Here is a 23,000-nt window from a genome sequence, read left to right as displayed (position 1 = left end):
AACTCTAGCTTTCTTAAGTGGTTTGGGCATCCAAAATAGATAGAGAAATCTCACATTTTCTTAAAATGGCTCTATTAGTCTATTGATGATAGAATTCAATTATCTTCTTTGGCCTCAAAAAAAAAAAAAAAAAAAAAAAAACTTAGATATTTTGCTTAAGAGAGAAAGAAAAAAAAAGGGGGTGGGGGGGGGGGGGGGNTTAGGTTGTGTGGATCTTTAACAAACTAGTCAAGGTCAATCGCATGTATTATTTTCTAATATTGTATTCCAGCCAAATTCATACCTCTATTACCTCCTTCATTGACACGTTTTTTTATATTTCACCGCTCTTTATTTTATGTCTTTCTCTACCTTCATTTTGTCCATTTGACTTAAGTTGTTTTCAATAGTGCATTAATCGCTTCCCTCTACCCATAATCAAACCATTTCAAACAATTTTTTGTCATCTATTTAACAATAGACCCTTATCTTTAAGTGATTCTTCTCTTTTGAAATCCCATCCCTTTTTTTTTTTTTCTATTTTTCCATCTTAATATTTTTAACTTTGATTACATTCATTTCATAAATGTGTTGCTTCTTAACAGTCCAACTTCTAGTATCATTAAATAAAGCATGTCTTATAGATGTCTTATAAAATTTTCTCTTTAACTTAGTATGTATTTTAGAATCACACAATACTCTTAATGGACTTCTTCACTTCATCCACCTTACTTTTATCCTATGATTCATCCTCTTCAATCTCTCAATCTTCATAAATTATTAAACAATTCCAATTACATACGTACATAGATATATATATATATATATATAATTTTGAATCTAATTAGATCTAGACTCTTCTATTTTTGCATTCAATAATTTACTTGCCACAAAAATTAAAAAAATTAGATGGAACACATGCGCAAAATTAAACTCCAATTAAAATTCAATTTAGAATTTAATTGAATTTAGACTCTTTAATTTTTGCACCTAATAATTCACTTGACAAACAAATTTAAAAATTAGATGAGACACATGGCGCAAAATAGTACTCCAGTTTAGAATTTAATTGGATTCTCTTTTAGTTTTGGCTATTAATATATATATATATATATATATGACTTATAAACTTGAATTGTTTTTAGTTATAAACAAAGGCTCATAAATATAAAATCATTCAAAAATTATATTTTTTTATGGTTTACTTATATTGGACTCTTCGTTTTTTACACTAAATTAACTCATTTGACACAAAAAAAAAAAAAAAAAAAAAAAAACTTAGATATTTTGCTTAAGAGAGAAAGAAAAAAAAAAAGGGGGTGGTGGGGGGGGGGGGCCCTCTGATACAATTTTTTAGGCACAATTTCTTAGATTTTCCAATTAAATTCAACCATGCAATTGTATTAAACAATGAACCACATGATTGAATTTAGTTGTAATTGGAAAAGACAACAATATTTTTGTTGCATTGGTCAAAACCACAATGTACCTAAAATTAATTTAAGAACTTAAGGAACTATACATAAATTTTTCCCTAATTAGTGAGACCAATTATTATATAAGAGGAAGGATCATTATTCTCGGGATACTAAATATTTACTCATATTATATATATATATATATATATAACTTAGACATTACAAACACTTCATTTAGGTTGTCGTACCCGTGTCAAACACGGGAACCTCTTGGGGACACTTTTGCACTCATGCCCCAGCCGTGTCCCTTATTTTCTTTGAAAATTTGTGAGACACAAGAGGGACACTTATCTTTTATTTCTTTTTTAGTTTTAATCCTAAACACTTATCTAGTTATCTTTTATTTACCTTTTTAGATCTTATTCTTTGTTTATAGTCTAATTTCTAAATATCATATATCAGTCATGAATTCAATTTATTAGTCTATTTTTTCAAAAATTGTCATGTCACCGTGTCACACACATACTCGTGCCAGTGCTACATAGTATATAACACTACCAGTAACACAAGTCTATAAAGTGACTTACAAAGACATCATCATCATGATAACTTAAATGGAGGTATTAAACTAATAACAAACCAGAAGTGCCCAACAGCCTAAGACAGATAATAGGCCCTAAAAGCCAAGCGCAAAGCCATGAGTTACTCCAAATACATCAGTGCCATAATCAGCAGAGGGCCAGAGATCTCAGAATGGAATTCAAGGGTAAAAACAGTTCAATCTTGGAATGAATTGGTTTTTGTTTAGCTATTGCTAAATTCAAAATAGTAGCCGATACATATTATAAGACTAGTGCATAACTGCATATTGGCCTTTTCCAACAATGACTTGATCGTTCAGGCCAAAGAAAAAAGTCAAAAAACAAGGACTTCATTGTGAAAATTATATAACTAGTTGGCCCATGTGAAAACTTTCAACATCCCTGATTTAGTTAGTACTGCAAAGATTTCAAAATTATAGTACACTACATAGACCCCACCATTAGCACCATCACACAGGTCACAAAGAATTTCAATATTCCTCCATGAGACAACCATGGAGAAGACCCTGATATGTGTGGCCTGGCATTTGGTTGAGTTGGAGTTGGGGCAGTTGCTGGAGTAGGATCAAGTTCACCAATTGGTGTTGTCGGCAATGGTAACGATGGAGCCGGTGCTTTAGCCTCTACAACAGGAGGACTTGAGCTGTTAGAGCAAGAAGGTAAGGGGGGAGAAGTGTTATTATTCTTTGGCATCACTGTTAGTGACAAAACTCCATCAATGCCATGGCACCTAATGGAAGACCCTGCTGAACAAATATTTGGGCTAATGATTTTCACATTGTTCAGAGAGAAATTTCTCCTACCATTGTTTGAGATTTTGAGCATGTAGTCAGGCAATGAACTAGGTATGATAGAACCTGTAGGCATATGCTGTAGATAATCGAAAAGCAGAGGTGATGGGATTGAATGTCGGAGTAAGAAGTTAAAAACAGTGCCTTGTGGCATCAAAGTCCTTGATAACATCCGGTCATTGGGCATCAAGAAAGTGACATTGGTTTGGATTCTTTGGTCAAGAGAGACCATGTTGATTAGAGTGACAAAGGTGAAGTAGTTGGCTCTTTGCATCTCTGCAATGGCATCAAGAAGTTCATGGTTTTGGTTCCTTACAGGATAAGGAATGGGGGTGGCTGCTGAGACTAGCGCTCCTAGAAGAATTGCTAATCTGATTAAGGCTGCCATGTTGGTCATTCTCTGCTTGATGGGTGATGAAATCTCTCTTAATATGAAGGGGGTGTGAATGAGTTTGTGACAGCTATTAGGGAGGTTAGCTAATCTTTCAGGAAAAAAAGAAAGAATTTAGCTTGGACATGCGACTGTGCTTTCTTAACAACTGGGTTTCACACTTCCTGCATGCATGTAAAGGAGTAGGACTATGTTAAGGGCAGGACTTACATAATAGGTTTTCTTGTTGAAGTCTGTTACCACTTGCCGCTACATTTTGGGCTATACAATATAAGGTTTAAAGAATTCCTTTCCAATTTGTGTGAGGTTGAATAGCAATGAATTTCTGCCAACTGATCTCGCCAGCCTAACTCCAAAATTTAACGTAAAAAGATAGTCATACACTAATTCTCAACTCCAACTTTATTCAGTTCCAAGTTCCACTTTTTAATATTTTTCAAGCCTGTTACTCAAAATTGTTTCTGCCGAGGGTTGGTTTGAAAACTGTTTTTTTTTTTTTTTTTTTTAGATTGGTAAATATATAGTGGGAGAATGAGAAATGAGGTTCAAATCGCAAACATGAGACACCCTTAACTTCTGTTTAGCTTTTTAACTTATTTATTTATGTACAACTTTTTAAAACCTCATTATATACTTAACCAACTAAGCAAATAAGTTTTCAACAAAAAATTACATTCAACTCACTAGTCTTCTATGCGGATAGGAAATATATTGCATCCAGGAAAAAGTATTCGTCTTTATTGCAACTTTTGAATTATAAGACAAAAACAACATAATACCCAGAATTTTTACTATAAATCAAGTCTTTTTTGCGCATAGGAAACATTTTCTTGTTTCCAGGGAAAGAGTACTCTGGAACTGTATATGATATACCTATTGTAGTGCATTTTTTTTTTTTTTTTTCCTTCGGCTAGATAACAGTTCGATGGCACTTTTGCAACGTGACAACTAACAATAGAAAATGGTAAATATGGTTAGAGGCAAAGTGTTGAGCACAATCCTGCGTCTGTGAAGAAGAAGCCCAAGCCCACTGCGTCTGTGAAAAAGAAGCCCAAACATGAAAAAGAAGAAGAATAGTAAATGCGCCGTTTCACTTAATACCAAACGCAACGTTTTGTTTTACTGAGACTTGTTTTGTTTGAAGTAAAACGGTGCGTTTGGTTCTGTTCAGAGGGATGTTGGATTAGGCGCAAGATTTAGCTGGTGGTTTAGCTTAACAGGTTTAACAAAGGCTGTGTTTGTTTCGTGTAAAATATTTTCCGGAAAATACATATTTTCTGGAAATGCTATTTTCCGGAAAAGGAAAATATTTTTAAGTGTTTGGTTGTATTATGAAAATTGGGGTGGAAAATATTTTTATGTGTTTGGTTCAATTAGGAAAATGCTATTTTCCTACAACAAATTCCGGCAGTAAAATTCCGGCCACAATAACAACAACAACAAATTCCGGCAAACGCAACAACAACAACAACAACAATAACAACAACAATAATCGGTTCTAAAAAAAAAAAAAAAACAACAACAGCAATCAAACTTAAAAAAAAAAAAAAAAAAAAAAAAAAAAGCTGAGAGATCGAGGAAGAGGAAGAGGCGCGGCGACGACGATCGACGATCGACGATCGACGGTGAGGCGCACGCTGGGTTCTTCGGGGATCGAGATCGAGATCGAGATCGAGATCGGGATCGAGATCGAGATCGAGATCGAGATCGAGCGCTGGGTTCACGGCGAGGTGCGGTGCGAGGCGCGCGGTGCGAGGAGCGGTTCTTGCGGTGCGAGGAGCGGTTCTTCGGCGAGGCGCGGTGCGAAGGCGGCGCGGTGCGAGGCGCGGTTCTTCGGCGAGGCCCGGTTCTTCGGCGACGGCGGTGCTCTCTTTCTCTCTTTCCCTCTCTCTGTCTTCATGCTCTCTCTTTCTCTCCATTTTCTTCTCTCTGTCTTCGCGCTCTCTTTCTCTCCATTTTCCGGAACTCATTTGAAGTGAAAATGAGTCCGGAAATCATTTTCAGCCTTGACCGTGAGTCAACTGAAAATGATTTCCGGAAAATGCAATTTTCCAGCGCAACCAAACACAAGGAAAATTCGAAAACCATTTCCGGAAATGGTTTTCACCCAAAACAAACGCAGCCAAAACCTTCCACATTTTCAGGAGTTAGGTCCGCATAATGTGGTGTATATAAAGTGCTCGCATCTCTCTCTCTCTCTCTCTCTCTCTCTTTCTTTGACTCTCTCTCCCTTTCTCACACTTTTTCTCACGCTTTCTCTGTGTTCCGTGCTTTTAGCCGTGATTGTTGACTTGTATACACTATTACTCAGTCTGTGATACTGAGTTTTTCTTCACAAAGGACCAGTATAGGAACAACAAAGTAAATAATCACGGAGTTAATAAAGCCTGGCGTGTATATTAATTTCGTTTTTATTTTTGGGAATTATTAGGTATGGAATAATTTTCATCTTTAGCCCAACTATTCCACTAGAATTATAAGAATATATTCAGTAGGTCACACTAAAGAGGAGGTTCACTAACACTAAGGCCTACCTCAGGCACAATGATATAATTTTGAGTGGTCAGATTACAAACTGCAATCAAAGCTGACTTCCAGGCTACATCCAAATTTCAGACCAATCTAGAATTAAAATTATAAATAAGTAACAAAAGAAGATGAACTTCGAATTATACAGAAGAATGAATTAAATTATCCTAATCCTTGAGGTGAAAATGAGACGTTTAACTTAAGAATCCATATAAGACATCATACACAACAATCACAAAATCTGGGAAAACCACAGTTAGTTTTTCCCATTCTCTTGCTCCCACCCATCATTAGTCAGATTGCTAAAAGCTCCAAACATTCAAATGGGCTCAAGAAAAAGAACATACCTAGTCCATTCAGATTGCCTTTTTGAGAGAATAAATTTAATGAAGGAATATTGCTGAACACATTCGAGTTGACAGGAAAAAATGACCTATCAGGGGAACTGGAATGAGCCTCCAATTTGATCAGTGCTAGAAGGGGGACTGATTGCCACCCAAAGGAGGGATATAGTGATTGCAATGAGTCCTGACCATACAAAAACAATGGTCGGTGTCCTCCCTCTTCGTCCCATCAGCCCTTTCGCGAAAGGGTAAAGATGAGCCAGGACCCAAAAACTGAAGAAAACACCACCTATTAACTTGCTCCACTGTGGTATAGTACTGTATATCGTTCGGCTAAATCCAACAGCAATAGCAATTAAGTTGACCATCATGATTGTGATTGGTGGTATCATCAAGGATGTCCATTTGACTACGTAGAGATCAGCATACTCATCATCCACATCATCACCTCCTGATTTTGATGTCAAAGTGAAAGAAATTTCAATCCCAGCAAGGATTTTTAGAAGTCCCTGAAGCACAGCAGCAAGGTGAGCACTAGTCCCTCCAATCAACCAAAACTGCTCATTCCTCCACCATTCCTCTAGCTCAATGCCAGACCATTTAATCTCAAGGATAGCAAGCATACATAGAGTCAAAGTGATAACAAGGAGGTAGACAAGGAAAGTGACATTGAGGGTCTGGACAATGAACTGGCCAGAGAAAAGCGAGAGTGCTGGGAGAAAGCAGTATACAATCAGGAAGATGGAAGTAAAGGGGTAGATGCCAACATTAAGGTATGCTATTCTCTGCAGAAGCTTCATTCTTGGACTGGCAAGAAGGGCATTGTTGCGGGAGAAGAAAATCTCAACTGAACCAGTAGCCCACCGGAGGACCTGATGGAGCCTATCAGTAAGATTGATAGGAGCTGTTCCTCGGAAAGCATCACGCTTGGTCACACAATAAACTGATTTCCACCCCCTATTGTGCATCCTATACCCTGTGACCACATCTTCAGTAACTGACCCATAAATCCAACCAACACGTTGTCCCCACTCCGTCTTGTCTTCATACCAACATGAGATAACACTGATTGCCTCCGCAACAGTTGATGCATCAAGAAGCTCACGGGGAATAGTGAGAGCACCAGGTGGGCGTCCATTTTTCACAGCTGGGTGATCTGCAAGAGGACGGCCTTGGAACTCTGCCACTGGGATGGAATCAATGAGGAAAGTTGAGTTCCCAAACCTTTTAGGGAGCAAAGAGAGGTTCATCTCTTCATCATCAGAATCACCCATTCTCAGAGATCGGTTCTCTTCTGGGGTGTTTGAAACTGAGGAATGCTTTTTGGTACGGCCAAAGCAGCAACTGCAGCAGCCGGGGTGGTGTTCTTTAGATCTAGGTGGATCAAAACCATAAAGGGCTACTCTTCGAAAGAGGCATCCAGTTCCGACATAGACGGGGCCCATAATCCCATCAAGGGCTCTCATGTTGATATCAAAGAAAACAGTGTTGTGATTGGCATATCGATCAGATGGATCAATCCCCTCAAACCTCTGGGGGAACTGGACATAACAAAGGCGATCACCTCCTCTATCCATCATGAAGCACATGCCCTCCCTCATAGCTTGGGAGTTGTAGATATAGTGGTCACAGTCAAGGTTGAGAATGAAAGGGCCATTGGACATAATGGCTGAAGCTCGAACCAGGGCATTCATGGCTCCAGCCTTCTTGTTGTGATCATAGCCTGGACGCTTCTCACGAGACACATAAACAAGAAGCGGGAGACGAATATCAATGTCAGTGACGTCAATAAGCTTGGTATCATCAGCAATTCCGAGTAGTGGTTCATCACTGGGAGGTTTCAACATCACCTGTATCATTTTAAGGGGAAAAGAACTCAGCCTTATTCTGTCTACTTTGTCCTCTTTTCATGTATTTTCTTATTCTAAGTTATCTAGTCGATAAATAGAGAAAGAGCCAACTAAAAACTGATAGGCCAACTATCAATACAAACTAAAGAGATCATAGAAATACCTGTATTATACCAGCATGGTCTCCTTTGGAGTGCTCAGATGAAGATTGCAACCAAGTCCCTGGCCAATGAGTTCCATCAGCCATCCATGTTGCTTTTGGGATCTTCACACCCTCTACTGGTTCATCGCCCCTGTTCTGTCTCTGAACCTTCATGGCCTTGATTTCCTCCCGAGCATGATATGCATCTGAACGGCGGCGAATAGAGTCAGGCAAGCCATTGATCCGGACCTTGAACTCATCATACTCACGCTTCACTCGTCTACGATCTTTGACAAAATCTGACTTTACTTTGTTCTTGTAAGGATCCCTCTTCAAACTGAAGTAAGATTCTGGATTCCTGGGCTCAATATCATGTTTACGACAGAATGGAACCCATATATTGGCAAAGCTTGCAGCTTCGGCCATGGCCTCAAAGGTTAGAAGTGCACCTCCATCATCAGAAACATAGCAAGCAAGCTTTTCAACTGGATAATCAGCTGCAAGAATTGATAAGATAGTGTTTGCAGTGACCAGAGGTGGTTCTTTCTCTGGATCTGCAGTAGAGACAAAGATATCTACGCCTGGGAGATCAGATTTTCCAGTGGGGTTGCTGGGACTAGGTGTTTCAAATTTTTCCTTTAAAACATTAAGATCTGTAGCACGATTGATTGGGCAGAGTTTGGGAAGTTGATCAAGCAGCCAAGAAAAAGCAAACCATATCTCACAAACTACAGACATTCCCCATAGCCACATTGCATCATTGTTAGGGTGGTTGATCCTCCACATCAAAAACAATGCAAGAACAGCCATACGAATGACGATCAGAAGCCTGAATACAGATTCAAAATAAAGCAAAAGGCATTGATTAGTATAGGATGAAGGAAATGACAAAAGGAACTTATCAGATAAATTCTACAGAAAACTCAGAGAGATGTCTTTTTCTAAGGCCCTTAATTATGGCCTACATTTAACATTATATATTACAAGAACTAGGCTGTTGGTTCAAGAATATTTAAGTGATAAAGCACGTTATAAATAGATCCATTTTAAGAGGGGATCTAAACAGTTCATAGACATAAGATGTAGTTCTTTTTTTTTTAAGGTAAGACTAGTTATTTAGACTTCACTAGCAATAGACCAAATTCAAGTTGATTTCAATAAGGCACCAATGCAAATAAAAATAGAAAAAATAAAAGGATAAGATACTCAGGCAACTTTAACTTGTATATAGTTCCTTCAACCATATTTTTTTTTTTTTTATCATGAAGGTCCAATTTGCGAAGATAACATGGAAAATCAAAATTTACATTATCAGCAACTGATTTGCATAGATGAACCAAAAAATAAATATTGGTGTATCCGTAGAAATAAATACTTTCACCAACTATTATCCTCAAAATATGATAGTACGAGACTATCATGGCTTGACTAGGATGGTTGGACATGATCTTCTAGACACAAGGATAGCAAGAGAGAAATAATTTATGCATGCACACACACACGCTTGATCTAGGAATCACGAAGCTGATAGTTTTAGTAGTTTAACATCATATTATACTCCAAATTGGGGACGTGTGCACACGCGCAAGGCATGCGTGTATGCGTGTCCTTGTATGCATTCTCGTTAACATTCACTACTTATACATGATTGGACGATATGAAAATGTTGCAGGATGTCAGTTGAAAATTTGACAAACATCCTTTTATATAGAAGAATTCCCATTATAAGAAATAAGATCCAAAGGAGAATAACAACAGCATCAAAAATCAAGAAACAGAGACCATACCGATATGGGCTGATAATTGCAGCAGGTATCTTCAATTTCCGTGTAAGTGGCCTCCACGGTTTGTTCATCAACTCCGTTGGCTCAGTATTTTCATCATCTTTCCCATTTTCAAAACCCCCATCCTTTGGCCATATGGCATTCCCATATCCATAAGTCCCCCTTGTTTCAAACAGCCACCGATTGTGATCAAAGTCCCCAGTTTGACTCCTCATCAACACCGACTTTGTTGACTTCATCAACGACAACCTCCTCTCCATTTTTGACATCCCATTTGGCGGAGGAAGGGGAAGTGGCCGCCCACTAGTATCCACAGCTCCTTCATCCAAATCAGTGTTCTTATAAGGCTCCTTACACCCTGGACAAATCCCACCCCCGGTTTTCACTGCATCAATATAACAGTCCCGACATATTTTGAAATCACACTCACAAGGGAGAATGTCTGAGCCACGCTCATCACTCATCACATTTGCATCACACCCAGGAATTGCACATGAAGAGCCTTTTGCACCAGCCATCTGGGGATGGCTTGTATCAGACTCAATCACCTTGTCCATGAGATGAGCTCTAGTAACACTATTAAACCCACCTGTAAAGAGTGAATTCGACACATATTGTTCTTCAACCTTTTGTGATATCATTGGATCCATAGGCTGGTTATCAGGGGTTGGCGGTATATGTACTGTATAGTTCATGAATTCACCACTCCCAAGCTCACTATCAAGATCATCCCTGGAGTAGCTGATGTAACGACCGGAGGAAGTTCTCCGGCCAAAGGTCACAGTTGGAGGCAGTGGAGGCTTGTTTTGAGATTCAGAAACGGCATCAGAAGACGTCGATAGATTTGATCTACTCATGTGGAAGGACCTAGACGCCATGGTCAAACACTAACAGCAACTATCCCAAGTTCCTGTTGTTTCAGAAATACAAACAAATTCATCAGCATAGTTTCAATTCACCACAACAAAACCCATGACCAGATCTTAAATACGCCTTAATTGAAACAAAAATTCAGAGCTATATTTTTTTTCATATATGTACATATTAGGCTCTAAGTGAATAAAAATTTTGTTGTTCTACATTTTTATTCCCATAACCAAACAGACCATTATAGCGGTACAAACCTTTGACACAGTTTATACTACGTCAAAATCTTAAGACAAGAATCCAAAAAATGTGGTAAAGCAACAGATCATCTTCTAATCTCTTAAATCTCTGTTTGGTTCCAAAAATTTTCAAAAAAAAAAAAAAAAAAACCGACTATTAAGTACTACTACATGAGATCCAATTTTCTATTCTTATTTTTCCTCCTAAAAAACTGAAATAAAAAAGATCCAAATACTCAGCAACCAAACAAAGCATAAGATAAGATCACCAGTACAAAATCCTCAAACCAAGTCCCAAAAAAAAAAAACACACTAAGAAATCTAAGATCCAAAAGAATTCTCATCTCATTTTCTGAGCAGCCAAACAGACCATAACAACACTATCTTAGTACTAGTACTACAATTTTTTTTTTAAAGCTGAAAAAAGAAAGAGAAACTAGATCATAGAGCATTGAAAGGAAAAGAGAAAAGGGGGTGTACCTCGTTGTGTGTAAAACTCCTTTGTGAGAATAATAGGCAAAATGAAAAAATGCAGTGGGATTTTATGAAAACGAAGAGACTATAATAATGATTTAAAACTTTGAAGCAATCGTAGGTAGCAGACAAGTAGTATAGAAGAGAATTGTTCAAACAGGGCGACTTGCTCTACAACAAGGAAGAGGCCGCTAATCCCATAATAATACTAAAGACTTCGTATTTGTCACAGACACACGCTTAAAAACACAACACAGATAGAGACTTGGTAAAGTAGTTTTGATAGAGAGAAAGAGAAAGAGAGAGAAGAAAAAAGAGTGTTTGGGGACTTGGTATTTGTCGTGGGAAAAACTATGAGCACTAATAGGCCATGATTGAAGGGGCCTTGTTTTCTTTTTTCTTTTTTATTTATTTTATTATATATTATTATATTTGATTTGATATTCTTACTATATATGTATTTTACTTGTAGAAAGAGAAGGTTCTGAGATTTGAGGTAAGAGAAATTAAATGTTGTGTTTGTGTATGGCCAGCTTCTTATTGGACCGCTGGTTCATACGTGTTTTTTGTGTGTTTTTTAAGGTTAAGACTAAAGAGGAGAGTGTTACAGTTTTGGACAAGATTGGAGTTAAAATAGGCTTTGTATTTTTTTTTTTTTTAATAGGCAAAATGAAAAAATGCAGTGGGATTTTATGAAAACGAAGAGACTATAATAATGATTTAAAACTTTGAAGCAATCGTAGGTAGCAGACAAGTAGTATAGAAGAGAATTGTTCAAACAGGGCGACTTGCTCTACAACAAGGAAGAGGCCGCTAATCCCATAATAATACTAAAGACTTCGTATTTGTCACAGACACACGCTTAAAAACACAACACAGATAGAGACTTGGTAAAGTAGTTTTGATAGAGAGAAAGAGAAAGAGAGAGAAGAAAAAAGAGTGTTTGGGGACTTGGTATTTGTCGTGGGAAAAACTATGAGCACTAATAGGCCATGATTGAAGGGGCCTTGTTTTCTTTTTTCTTTTTTATTTATTTTATTATATATTATTATATTTGATTTGATATTCTTACTATATATGTATTTTACTTGTAGAAAGAGAAGGTTCTGAGATTTGAGGTAAGAGAAATTAAATGTTGTGTTTGTGTATGGCCAGCTTCTTATTGGACCGCTGGTTCATACGTGTTTTTTGTGTGTTTTTTAAGGTTAAGACTAAAGAGGAGAGTGTTACAGTTTTGGACAAGATTGGAGTTAAAATAGGCTTTGTATTTTTTTTTTTTTTAAATCACAGGAAAGCGAAGTAACTTAATTTTAAAGTCATGAAAGAGCCTTTTACATTTTGGATAATGTAATTGTTACATTTACAATATTTTCGCAACAAATTATAAGTAGTAAATTTTTATTAGTTCTAATTTTAATTTATCATTAAAATTATTTTTTTGTCTATAAAAAAAATCGTAACAACCTGTCATTTTTATAAAAATTTTATGAACGTATCGTTTCTCTTTGGATAATGGACTCCACTTATGGAACAATTAGTCTAGATTCTTTATCTTTTTCCACAAAATTTTCACCATTGTTGAAGTGGCAAGTTTTAAGTGATGAATAAAAATAATAAAACGATGAGTAAGCTTAAATGAGAATTAATAGCGACTTAACAACTCTACAACTGTGAAATCTATTGTGAAAATATTGTGTACACGGCATTGCTTCTTATGGAAAGGATCTTGAATTTTTTTTTCTTTCTTTCTTATTTTGGAGAATTTTTTGGGTTAAAAAAGTGAAGTGAATTTTTTGGATATTTTTGAACAAATTGAGTCACAAATTAGGGAGATTTGATAATAATATATTTTCAGTCCTCCAACTTTGGAAAGAATGGCCATGGCTAATTTTCTTTCCAATTTAGAGTTTAATTATTTAATAATTGATTCATTTATCTTTTAATTAGTACATAGGTTTTTTTTTTTAATCTAATTAGTACACTATGATTTTTTTTTTAATAAAAGTACACTATGATTTATTGTTTTGTAAATTGGGTATTATGAAAATGAGTCTTATATTTTTTTTTCCTTTTTTGAGAAGCGAATGAGTCTTATATATATATATATATATATCAGAATGAGTCTCCTAAGTATGAATCTTCGTTGGGATGAATATCCAAAATAGTTGTCCAAGAGGAGACAATCAGACAGGACCATTTCTAATATTGATGTCGTATTAGTAAGTAGCATATAAATATCAGAGCAAGGATTTGAATTATCCAACTTAAAATTGACCTTTTTTATTTATAATTATTAATAATTCATGGACTTGTTACAATTCAGACTTTTTTTTTTTTTTAATAAAAGAACCTTGTTAAAATTCAGACTAATGTAACAAAAGCGTGTAAACTTAGCTGTTGCCTGTATTGTTGTTGTGTGTGAAATGTGAATACGCGTTGACGTGTCAAAACGCTAGTTGTTATATACAGCCTGTATACCATGCCTTTTTGGCTTTTTCACATTAGGCGAGTTCGTTCAGACTAAATTACCATAAATATCTTCATTCTTTTTTCCTTCTTAATTTAAGAAAAAATATTAGCTACGTATACATAAACAAAACAAAAAAAAAAGATCAATTCTAAAAGTTGTATTATAATTAATTTGTGCTCGGTTGTCCACACGTTTCTTTGAGATTACAAAAGTGCCAATCACTCCTAGGTCAAGGTGTCCACTTTCTATTGCCTCATGTATAAACCACATTTTTTCTTTTTCTTGTTTCTTAAATATATAAGTATAATCTACTAATGGGATCCATGTATTTGTAAATGTCCCAGAAATCATTGGAGGCCACCATCATCAGAGCTCTTCAAAATAAACTTTGATGGTGCTGTCTTCCCACATGATAAAAAAACAGGTATAGGAGTTGTTATTAGAGATCACAAAGGCTTAGTGATTGCATCATGCTCAAAGCTGGTACACCAGGAATTATGCAGTGCTGATATTGAGGTGATAGTTGTGGGTTGGACTCTTTCTTTTGCACTGGATGTGGGAGTGAAACGGGCTGTCTTGGAGGGATACTCATTGACTGTCTTTAAAGGGTTAATGGACTAATGAAGGAAGAAAGGCTGCTGGTACCACTGGGTTTGCTCATTGAGGATGCCAATCAGATGTCTAAAGGTTTCGATGAATTACTTTACTCTCACACAAAGAGGGAATGTAACACTTCAGCTCATAGTCTGGCTAGATATGCCGCTAGCATTCCAGATTTTTTTGTTTGGATAGAGAATGTTCCTCTACAGTTTCACGATATACTTCAAGCCGATATATTAAGCTTATCTATATAAAAGCAGTTTCCATATTTTCCTCAAAAAAAAAAATAATAATAATATTATTATTATTATATTTTAATTGAGGAATCTGATGTACATAAACTAAAGAAACTAGACTTTAGTTTTATTTGTATTTTTTCTATGACAATCTTTCTCGTATGATAAAGTTAATTTTGAAGGATTTTTTTTTCCAATCCATTAATTGGTTATGGTTCATGTTATTTTTTATATATAACATACTTTATATGTGCATAAGTAAGAATTATAACACAATGGTATAACATGCTTTCTTTTATTAGGAAAATCATGATATTGTATTTTGTAACTGAGTTATCAAAACAAATAAAAATAGTAAGTGAATTGAAAGTGCATTACTGTCCACAATAAATATGTTTTCTTTTTTTAAAGAAAAATGTTACATGTACTATGTACATATACAAATATATAGATCAATTTTAATGCAAAATTAAAATAAACAGATCAATAAAAATAATCTACTGATTTGTATATTATATATTTGCTCAGTTGTCCACACGTTTCTTTGAGATTACAAAAAATGCCAATCACTCCTAGGTGTCTTCTTTCTATTGGCTCAGATATATAACTTTTTTTTTTTAATATTAAAACTGAAGTGCAAATTACTCCTAGGTTTCCTTTTTCTCTATTGATTCAGTTATAAACCACATTTTTCTTTTTCTTTTTGTTTTTTCTTAAATAAATATAAACTTTCATAGTGCAGTGTAGGGTGCCTAATTCCTGCAATTGATTTGGATTTTTTAATTAAAATGTCAAAATCCAAGGATAACCTTTTGGGGAAGATATTTGGAATCCTCAAATGCACCTAATATATACATGCTTTCTTGTGTGGGTTCCATATAACTGTAAGATTTATATATTGTGAGAAGAAGAATGCATATATCTGATATATAAAATAATTATTGCTCGTATCCACTATATTCCAATATTAATTTGGAGGACTTTTTTTGTGTGCAAAATGTAGCTATGGTTTCTTAGTTGTTGATATATTACATAGTAGGTTTTCCAATTAAATATAAAACGTGTGGTTATATTAATCGATGAAGTACAAAGAGATTTATCTTTTTAAAGATAATTAAATTCAATATAATTATATATTTGAATTTAATTGAGGAATCTAATACACTGCAACTAAAGAAATTAGACCTAAGTTTAATCCCCTTTTATTTCCTATCACAATCTTTCTCATATGATAAATTTAACTTTGAAAGATTTTATTTTTCCAATCCATTAATTGGTCATGGTTCATGTTATCTTTTACATTTACTTATAATTAAAATTTAAAAGTAAGTGAATTAGCCAAAATCTCAATGGTATAACATGTTTTCCTTTATTAGAAAAAACCAGGGTTCAAAACTTCAAATCCCTCCTCCCCCATTATTATAACTATCAAGGTTTTATAAAAGTACATTACAATCAGCAATTACTTTTAAATACATCATATAATTTTAAACTCCACCAATAGAACGAGGAGTGATCCAATATGAAACATTTATTCTCATATGATTTGGATTAACATCATGAGTTTGAATCCTCAAGAATACATAAGTTTGTTTTCAATATATCCACAAAATCATACTATTAAAACCCCAAATATAATTGAGGTTAAGGTATGATTGAACCCATTGGAAAAAGCCTTTGCAATCCTCCATTCCTCATCTTGAACCCTCTAACATTAATTTATCATCTACACTAGTCTACACCCAAGCAAAAGTCTTATAGGAAATAATCGTCCCTACACTTTTGTCATTAGAAAAAAACACAAGCTCTAGCTGCGTTCAAATTATAAATCATTACCTTGTATTCATAGGAGATTGAAATGTGATTTAACATAAAAGCCATTGACCTAAACATCACAATTCCAAATGCGGAAATAACGGAACAATTTTTGTGACTCTCTCTCTGTCTCTCTCTCTCTCTCTCTCTCTCATACGTGTTATGTGACTTTTCGACCGTCCGAGACTGAAGCTGAGATTGGGTCCTTTAGGAGCGTGAAAAACACAGTCCAATCATGGGCTTCTTACTTTCTTTGATGGTAAATTGGAACCCACAGATCCATGTTATTGTAATCAATCACCATTTCTTTGCACTAACATTAATAATTGGATAGTGACATTACCGCGCACTTTTAATACAATAGTCACTTCATAAGTATAAGTATTTATATGGTATATCCTATATTTTTATACGGAGTAAAAGCCAAATATAAAATTTTTATTATACAACTTCACACACATATACACTTAAATTAGATTAAAATAAAACTTTTATCTTGTATAAAATATAAAATAAATAATTGGATAATAACAACCTGTGATTTTGATTTTGTGATAAGAAGCTCTCATTAGTCATGACAAGGTTTAAGGGAACGGCGGACATGCGCCAACTCCTTTTTTATATTTTTTATTTATATATATATATATATAATAAAAAAATAAAAGAAGCAAGCGGAGAGTGCATCAAACTCGCATTGGTTGCACTTGCACTTGCACATGAGCACATGGTCCCATCCTCCCAAGTCCCAGGCACACATACATCGAGTCGCAACGTAAACTTTTTGTATTTAAAGACGTGAACGAATGTTGGTTCTAAATGTCATTTTCTCTTTTGATGTAAGTATCTTTTGACGGGTTAAAATATACGTCAGACTTTTTTTTTTTTTTTTTTTAAACAAAAAAATATAGGTCAGACTTATTTTCGACACAACTCAGTTTCAAATTTCAAAATTCGAGTAATTTTGCATACCTTATTCTTATTTTACTAATACTAAACTAATGAAGCTATTTATCATACTTTATTTTATTTTATTTTAAGTAAATTAAGTATAATATATTGTTTCTTAACCATCTTCAACTTTTTTTTTCTAACTGTGTGCTTGAATCTAACCTCACATATATAATCAATTTTATAATGACGAATTAGATTTTTTTTTTTTTTTTCCTTATAATAAGTGAAAAGGGAGTATTTGAAGTTTGAACCCAAATTTTCTACATAGAAGAAGAGACCACACCACATACTACCTTTGAGCCACAGTTTTTTAACAACATTTTAATTTAAACAATATTTATTGCACTTTATTATGGAGAAATTGATAGTATCTCACTCATTTTCAATTCTAACAATTTAATGTTCACAATAAAAAAGAAACAGATATTGCATAATTACAACCATCTCAACTGATCTTGACACAGAGAGATATATACTAGCCTTTATAGTAAAATAAAATTGGTAGTTGATACATTCTAAATATTTTGAATGCTAAATAGTAAATACATTAGTATCTGTACGTCGCTGTAGATTTTGCATTCCATAAAGACATTAAACATTCTCACCATGAAACAGAGAATAGTTTATGCACCCATTAAAGAGTCTTTTACTTTTCAGTTTTCACCTAAAGTCAAGACTATAATTTAATTATAAATATGCCTTAAAGTCACCACTAACCAGCATGATGACATTAATTAATTAAGACTTGTTCAAAATTCTATCATGTTACTTTGTCTGTCCAAAAGTCTCTGTATATATATATGTTTTGCAATTGATGACACTCGTGTTGGTCTCAATTATTCTTCAATCCCCTTCTAACAAAATACAGTAGGTTGCACAATGAGATTAATCCTCCACTTTTTATAAATGTGGAATTTGATCCTAGATGCACAATACTAAAGACAACGCCAAGAGATTTGCTTCATTTTAACTTAAATCTCATTTTTTAACACAAATCTTATTTACGATGCATATGGGTGAATATTGCATGCAACCTTGGCTTTGTTTCAATGCGTTGCATGAAAGGTTGAAAGAAAATTTCAAAGTACAAAATTATTTATAGCATAAGGCTATAACTCTTACTAAAAAAATTAGTATGACTACATATTTTAAAAATCTAACTGTTGAATTGCATGTTATTTATGTTCTTAAAACACATGTCAAATATTAGATGTTATTTATTATTCAATCCTTAAAATTATTTTTTATGTCTAATTTTATACTACAAAAACTCGAAATTTAAACATTTGATTGATGAGTAATGACATAGCTATTGATTTTTAATTTTCTTGAAACTTTGCAAGCATGAAGGATATAAGAAGAAAAAAAAATGTAATGCAATGGTGAATTTGTCAAAATTCACATCTAATAAAATAAAATAAAAATGTTGAGTGGAGCTATAGTCTTAGTGTCCATTTGACACCACTTATTTTTGCCAACTTATTTTACTATTCAGCTTATTTTTACTACTATTTATAAATCTCACTACACTTTTTGGTACTCTTTATGGGTCTCAATGTACTATTTCAGTTAACTTTTATCTTTATCTACAGTACTTTAGTAAAAAGTTTTCAGTTTCAACAAAATAAGTGAATTCCAAACAGACCCTTAGTCTACAATCAAATTTGTTACCAAACATTGTCCAATTTTAAATTCTCTTAATAGTCTACTTTTTATTAATTAATAAAGGCTTTTTTTTCCCCTTCCCTTCTCTCTTTTTTATTTACATGATTGTTTTGTGGCTATACAGATACTATATAGAATCTCTTTCTACTATGATGGTCCTCAAATGAAAATAAATAAATAAATAAATAAGAATAAAAATAGAGCTATTTTCCATATGTGTACTTAACCACAAGGTCCAAAACTACCACCTCGAACTCGATCCATCAAAGTTTGGTATTTGGTGGTGAAAGAAACAAAGGGTCAACGTGTTAAGTGGGGTAGGTGTAAAACTTTGAAGTTTCATTTTCATTCAAGACCAAAATTCTCTTAGCCGTTCCCATGTGGCCGTGTCCCATATGAGCGATCATTAAGTGTTTTTTTTTTTTTTTTTTTTTTTTTAATGGGGATCATTAAGTATTTTGATAATTCTTCGAACAGTCTCAAATAAGTTGTTACTAATTGACCAATAATTATACGAAATTTATTAATGGATCATTTTAGAAAGATTTTGATACTATCTTTTATAAAAAATATAAAAATTTGTCAAAACAAATTGTTTTATTTTGTATTTATTTTTAAGGTGTTACCCATTTACTCTTGCCTTTTCATTTTTTTCATTTTTCTCAAGCCCAAGAAAGTGAGATAACTAGATATTGAATAATACTACAAATAAAATATGTTTTACAACATTTTTTAAAACAGTTGAGTAAACAAATTTTTATTAGTTCTCATAAAAACCTACAATTAACATTACTTTTTTATTTACAATAACAATCAGCCACTCTCACCTAATGTGAAAAATTTTGTGACATAGACTTATTGATAGAGATACTATTTAAAACCAAATGATAATATCTCCTATAGAATCTGAGATGTGTCCTCCACATAATGGACACAAATATGAATAGAAAAATATTATTATCTAAGCAAATATAACTATAATTGGACATTTTATGAGCCAATATACTATGGGCCATGGCTAAGGAAGGCCTCTTTGCTTGCAAAAGAAAAAAACGAATCTGGTCTCCTTGGAGGGCGATACCCTAGATTAGACAGTTGGACTTTTGTGTTTATTTCACATGTTTGTAAGACTCCATAATATGGCCCAGTGGGACCACCATCCATATGTCAGTCCATTCTCCATGGGCCATGGCCTCCTTTCTAATTAGCTGAGAGATAAAATCATAGAAAAAGTTGCGGCATTCCCTCCTCCTTGTTTTGATTAACAAAATTGTCTTTATAAAAAAATTTGGATGTTTTATGAGAGAATCCTGATGTGCCCTTGTTTTGCTTTCAAAAACAAAATAAAAGAGTTCTATGATTCTATCCTTTAATAATAACATTTTTATAAATGACTCATTTTTTTTTGTACTAATACTATATGTGGAGGTGGGGAGTTGAACCTACAAACCCTAATCAATACAAACTATCCAAGGGTAATGATTGAACACAATGGATAAACATAGTGACCGAACAAAGCCAATTATTGCACTGAATTTTATTAGATTTGTTCCATTTGTTTGTATCTTGGGACTACCATTCTGACACACATTTTGTTAAGTAAACTGAGAGGACAACTAGTTAGCAAGTCTACTATTAGATCTTAGATCGATTTTCTACTAAAAACCTCTCCCTCATGCTCTATAAATAGCCCTTCATTCAGCATAACAAAGTATGTTTTTCAAGCTCTATGCACTGTAACTCTTTCATTTTTTTTTCACTTCTTTATTGATTTTCTAACTAAACTATCGGAACCTCCCTGACCACCTCCCTCTTTCTGGGTGGTCTTGGTTGGTCTAAGACCTTCTTTAATAGTTTATTGGTTCAATCAAGAAAATTCATCACAATTCAGTTGAATTGTTTATTACAGTCCCATCGTGCCCACCAAATTTCACCCACCCACACTATTTGTACAAGCAAGTCTAACATTACTAAGACTGATGAGCTAAGTTATATAATGTTCAAGTTCAACACCAAAGAACACAAATGACGAAGTTGGAAGTTTTTTTGTCCAAACTCTGCAGGGTCAAAATCTGCCCAAGCTTGAACCAACTTCCAAATAAGTAGAATAGTAGCCAAACTTGAGCAGCTCAGATAATTTTACAAGCTGAACCTGTAATTTAACTGTACTAGTTGGATGGACTTTTGCGTGTGTAAATCAAATGAAAAACCTAACGAAAAATGTTGTAAAAACGAGAAACCAAGGGTTTCAACTTTCCATTGTCAAAGAATGAGCATAAGCCAACAACAAGAAAAGGAGCAACTGTCCAAATGATGTTTTGCCTTTGATGATCCTAAACCATTAGGTCGGCTGCCAATAATGCTACAGAGTACAGATTACTTTTCTCACAACAAAATTCATAATTGCTGAGCTAGTTGGCTGTGAATGGTGGATGCAATTGTGAATTTTTGTTGTAGAAAAACGTTGAGTTTATATTATTTCTGGGTCTGCTACTGAAGTCTACCGAGCTACATCAATTGCTTATCACCATCTTAGTCTAATCCACGAGAAATAGAAAGGAAAAACACCATATTTACCGCTCTTCAATTCTTCCTCTCAAGACTGGTTCTCAAATTCTAGGGAGTAATTTCAAAATAATGAATAGTTGGGTCTCAAATTCTAGGGATTTATTTCAAAAACATCATATTTGCCACTTTTCAATTCTTTCTATCAAGTGTAGGTCTTAAACATGACTAACAGTCAAGATAAAATATCATTTTCATGCCGCATAGATTGCCATATATACCGCCACATTAACAACTAAAAAAAAAATACTTACATAAAAATGAGAAATGCTAGTGCCACAAAATATTTCACAACTTTTACCACAACCCGTCATGTGACAAGTTGTGAGTGATAAAGAAAATGAAAAATGTTAGTCAGCAGCAACTCCAGGAATTTTGTTTTGGGGGTTTATTAAAAAATTTAATAAAAAAAGAACTTAAATATATCGAGTTACCGACAAAATAAATAAATAAATAAATAATACATGAAGTTTTACAATTTCCTTCTACAAGTATTCAAATTTTGAATTGTTATATGATAGTTCATTATAAGTATCTATTGCCAATGTGAGTAGCTATGAGCCTATAATCATTTTATTTTGTTAAGTTTATCTTTTTTATTTTTATGCAGTTTTTATTATCCATTTGTTATTGCTTTTATAAAAATATTTTAAACTAAATGACTAAACTAAACTCACTGGCTTTGTATTAATTATTGACGCATACAACCACACTCATTCATACATAAAATTATACACTAGTGTCTATTTAACCAATCAAATGCTTAGACAATTACTAACTTTACATTTTTTTTTTCTTGAATTTTACTAACTTTATAACAAAAAGTTATTATAACATGATAACAATATACACACATGTAACAAACCATATCTATTTCCTAATTATTAAATTATATATATTTATATTATAATGTACACACAAACATCCACACACATCATAATTCACACAAATAATATTATAACAAAAAGTAATGCACACAATCAATATTAGACATACTCACACACATAATATAAATTTATAAAAAATAGTGATACTTACAATTCACAAATACTTACATTTTATTCTTAGAGTTGAAAATGCTTGTAATAAGAGTGTGTAAAATTTAAGTTAGAGTGTGCAAATATATTTTAAGAAAAAAAATTATAGTATTAAACTAAAAAAAATATTATATGAATATATATATATATATATATTTTTTAAACGAATCTGGTCTCCTTGGAGGGCGATACCCTAGATTAGACAGTTGGACTTTTGTGTTTATTTCACATGTTTGTAAGACTCCATAATA

The 23,000-nt window shown here is 33.8% G+C and overlaps 2 protein-coding genes across 2 annotated transcripts; both read right to left on the bottom strand.

Annotated features, from left to right (window-relative positions):
• Positions 1-2,422: 2,422 nt before the first annotated feature.
• On the bottom strand, positions 2,423-3,178 carry LOC112026345 (FAS1 domain-containing protein SELMODRAFT_448915). Its single transcript, XM_024059031.2, has one exon. It carries the CDS (start codon positions 3,176-3,178, stop codon positions 2,423-2,425), a length of 756 nt encoding a protein of 251 aa, XP_023914799.2.
• A 2,661-nt stretch (positions 3,179-5,839) lies between these two features.
• On the bottom strand, positions 5,840-11,750 carry LOC112026325 (cellulose synthase-like protein D3). Its single transcript, XM_024059009.2, has 4 exons — positions 11,417-11,750; positions 9,834-10,740; positions 8,068-8,875; positions 5,840-7,904 (listed from the first exon to the last, which is right to left on the bottom strand). Exons 2-4 carry the CDS (start codon positions 10,706-10,708, stop codon positions 6,147-6,149), a joined length of 3,441 nt encoding a protein of 1,146 aa, XP_023914777.1. The 5' UTR covers positions 10,709-10,740; positions 11,417-11,750; the 3' UTR covers positions 5,840-6,146.
• Positions 11,751-23,000: the final 11,250 nt, after the last annotated feature.

This window comes from Quercus suber, unplaced genomic scaffold (genome assembly GCF_002906115.3).
Source record: "Quercus suber isolate HL8 unplaced genomic scaffold, Cork oak 2.0 scaffold_111, whole genome shotgun sequence".
NCBI classification, from domain to species: Eukaryota; Viridiplantae; Streptophyta; class Magnoliopsida; order Fagales; family Fagaceae; genus Quercus; species Quercus suber.
The sequence above is the reverse complement of the archived record's forward strand: the minus strand, read 5'-3'. Positions and strand labels throughout refer to the sequence as shown.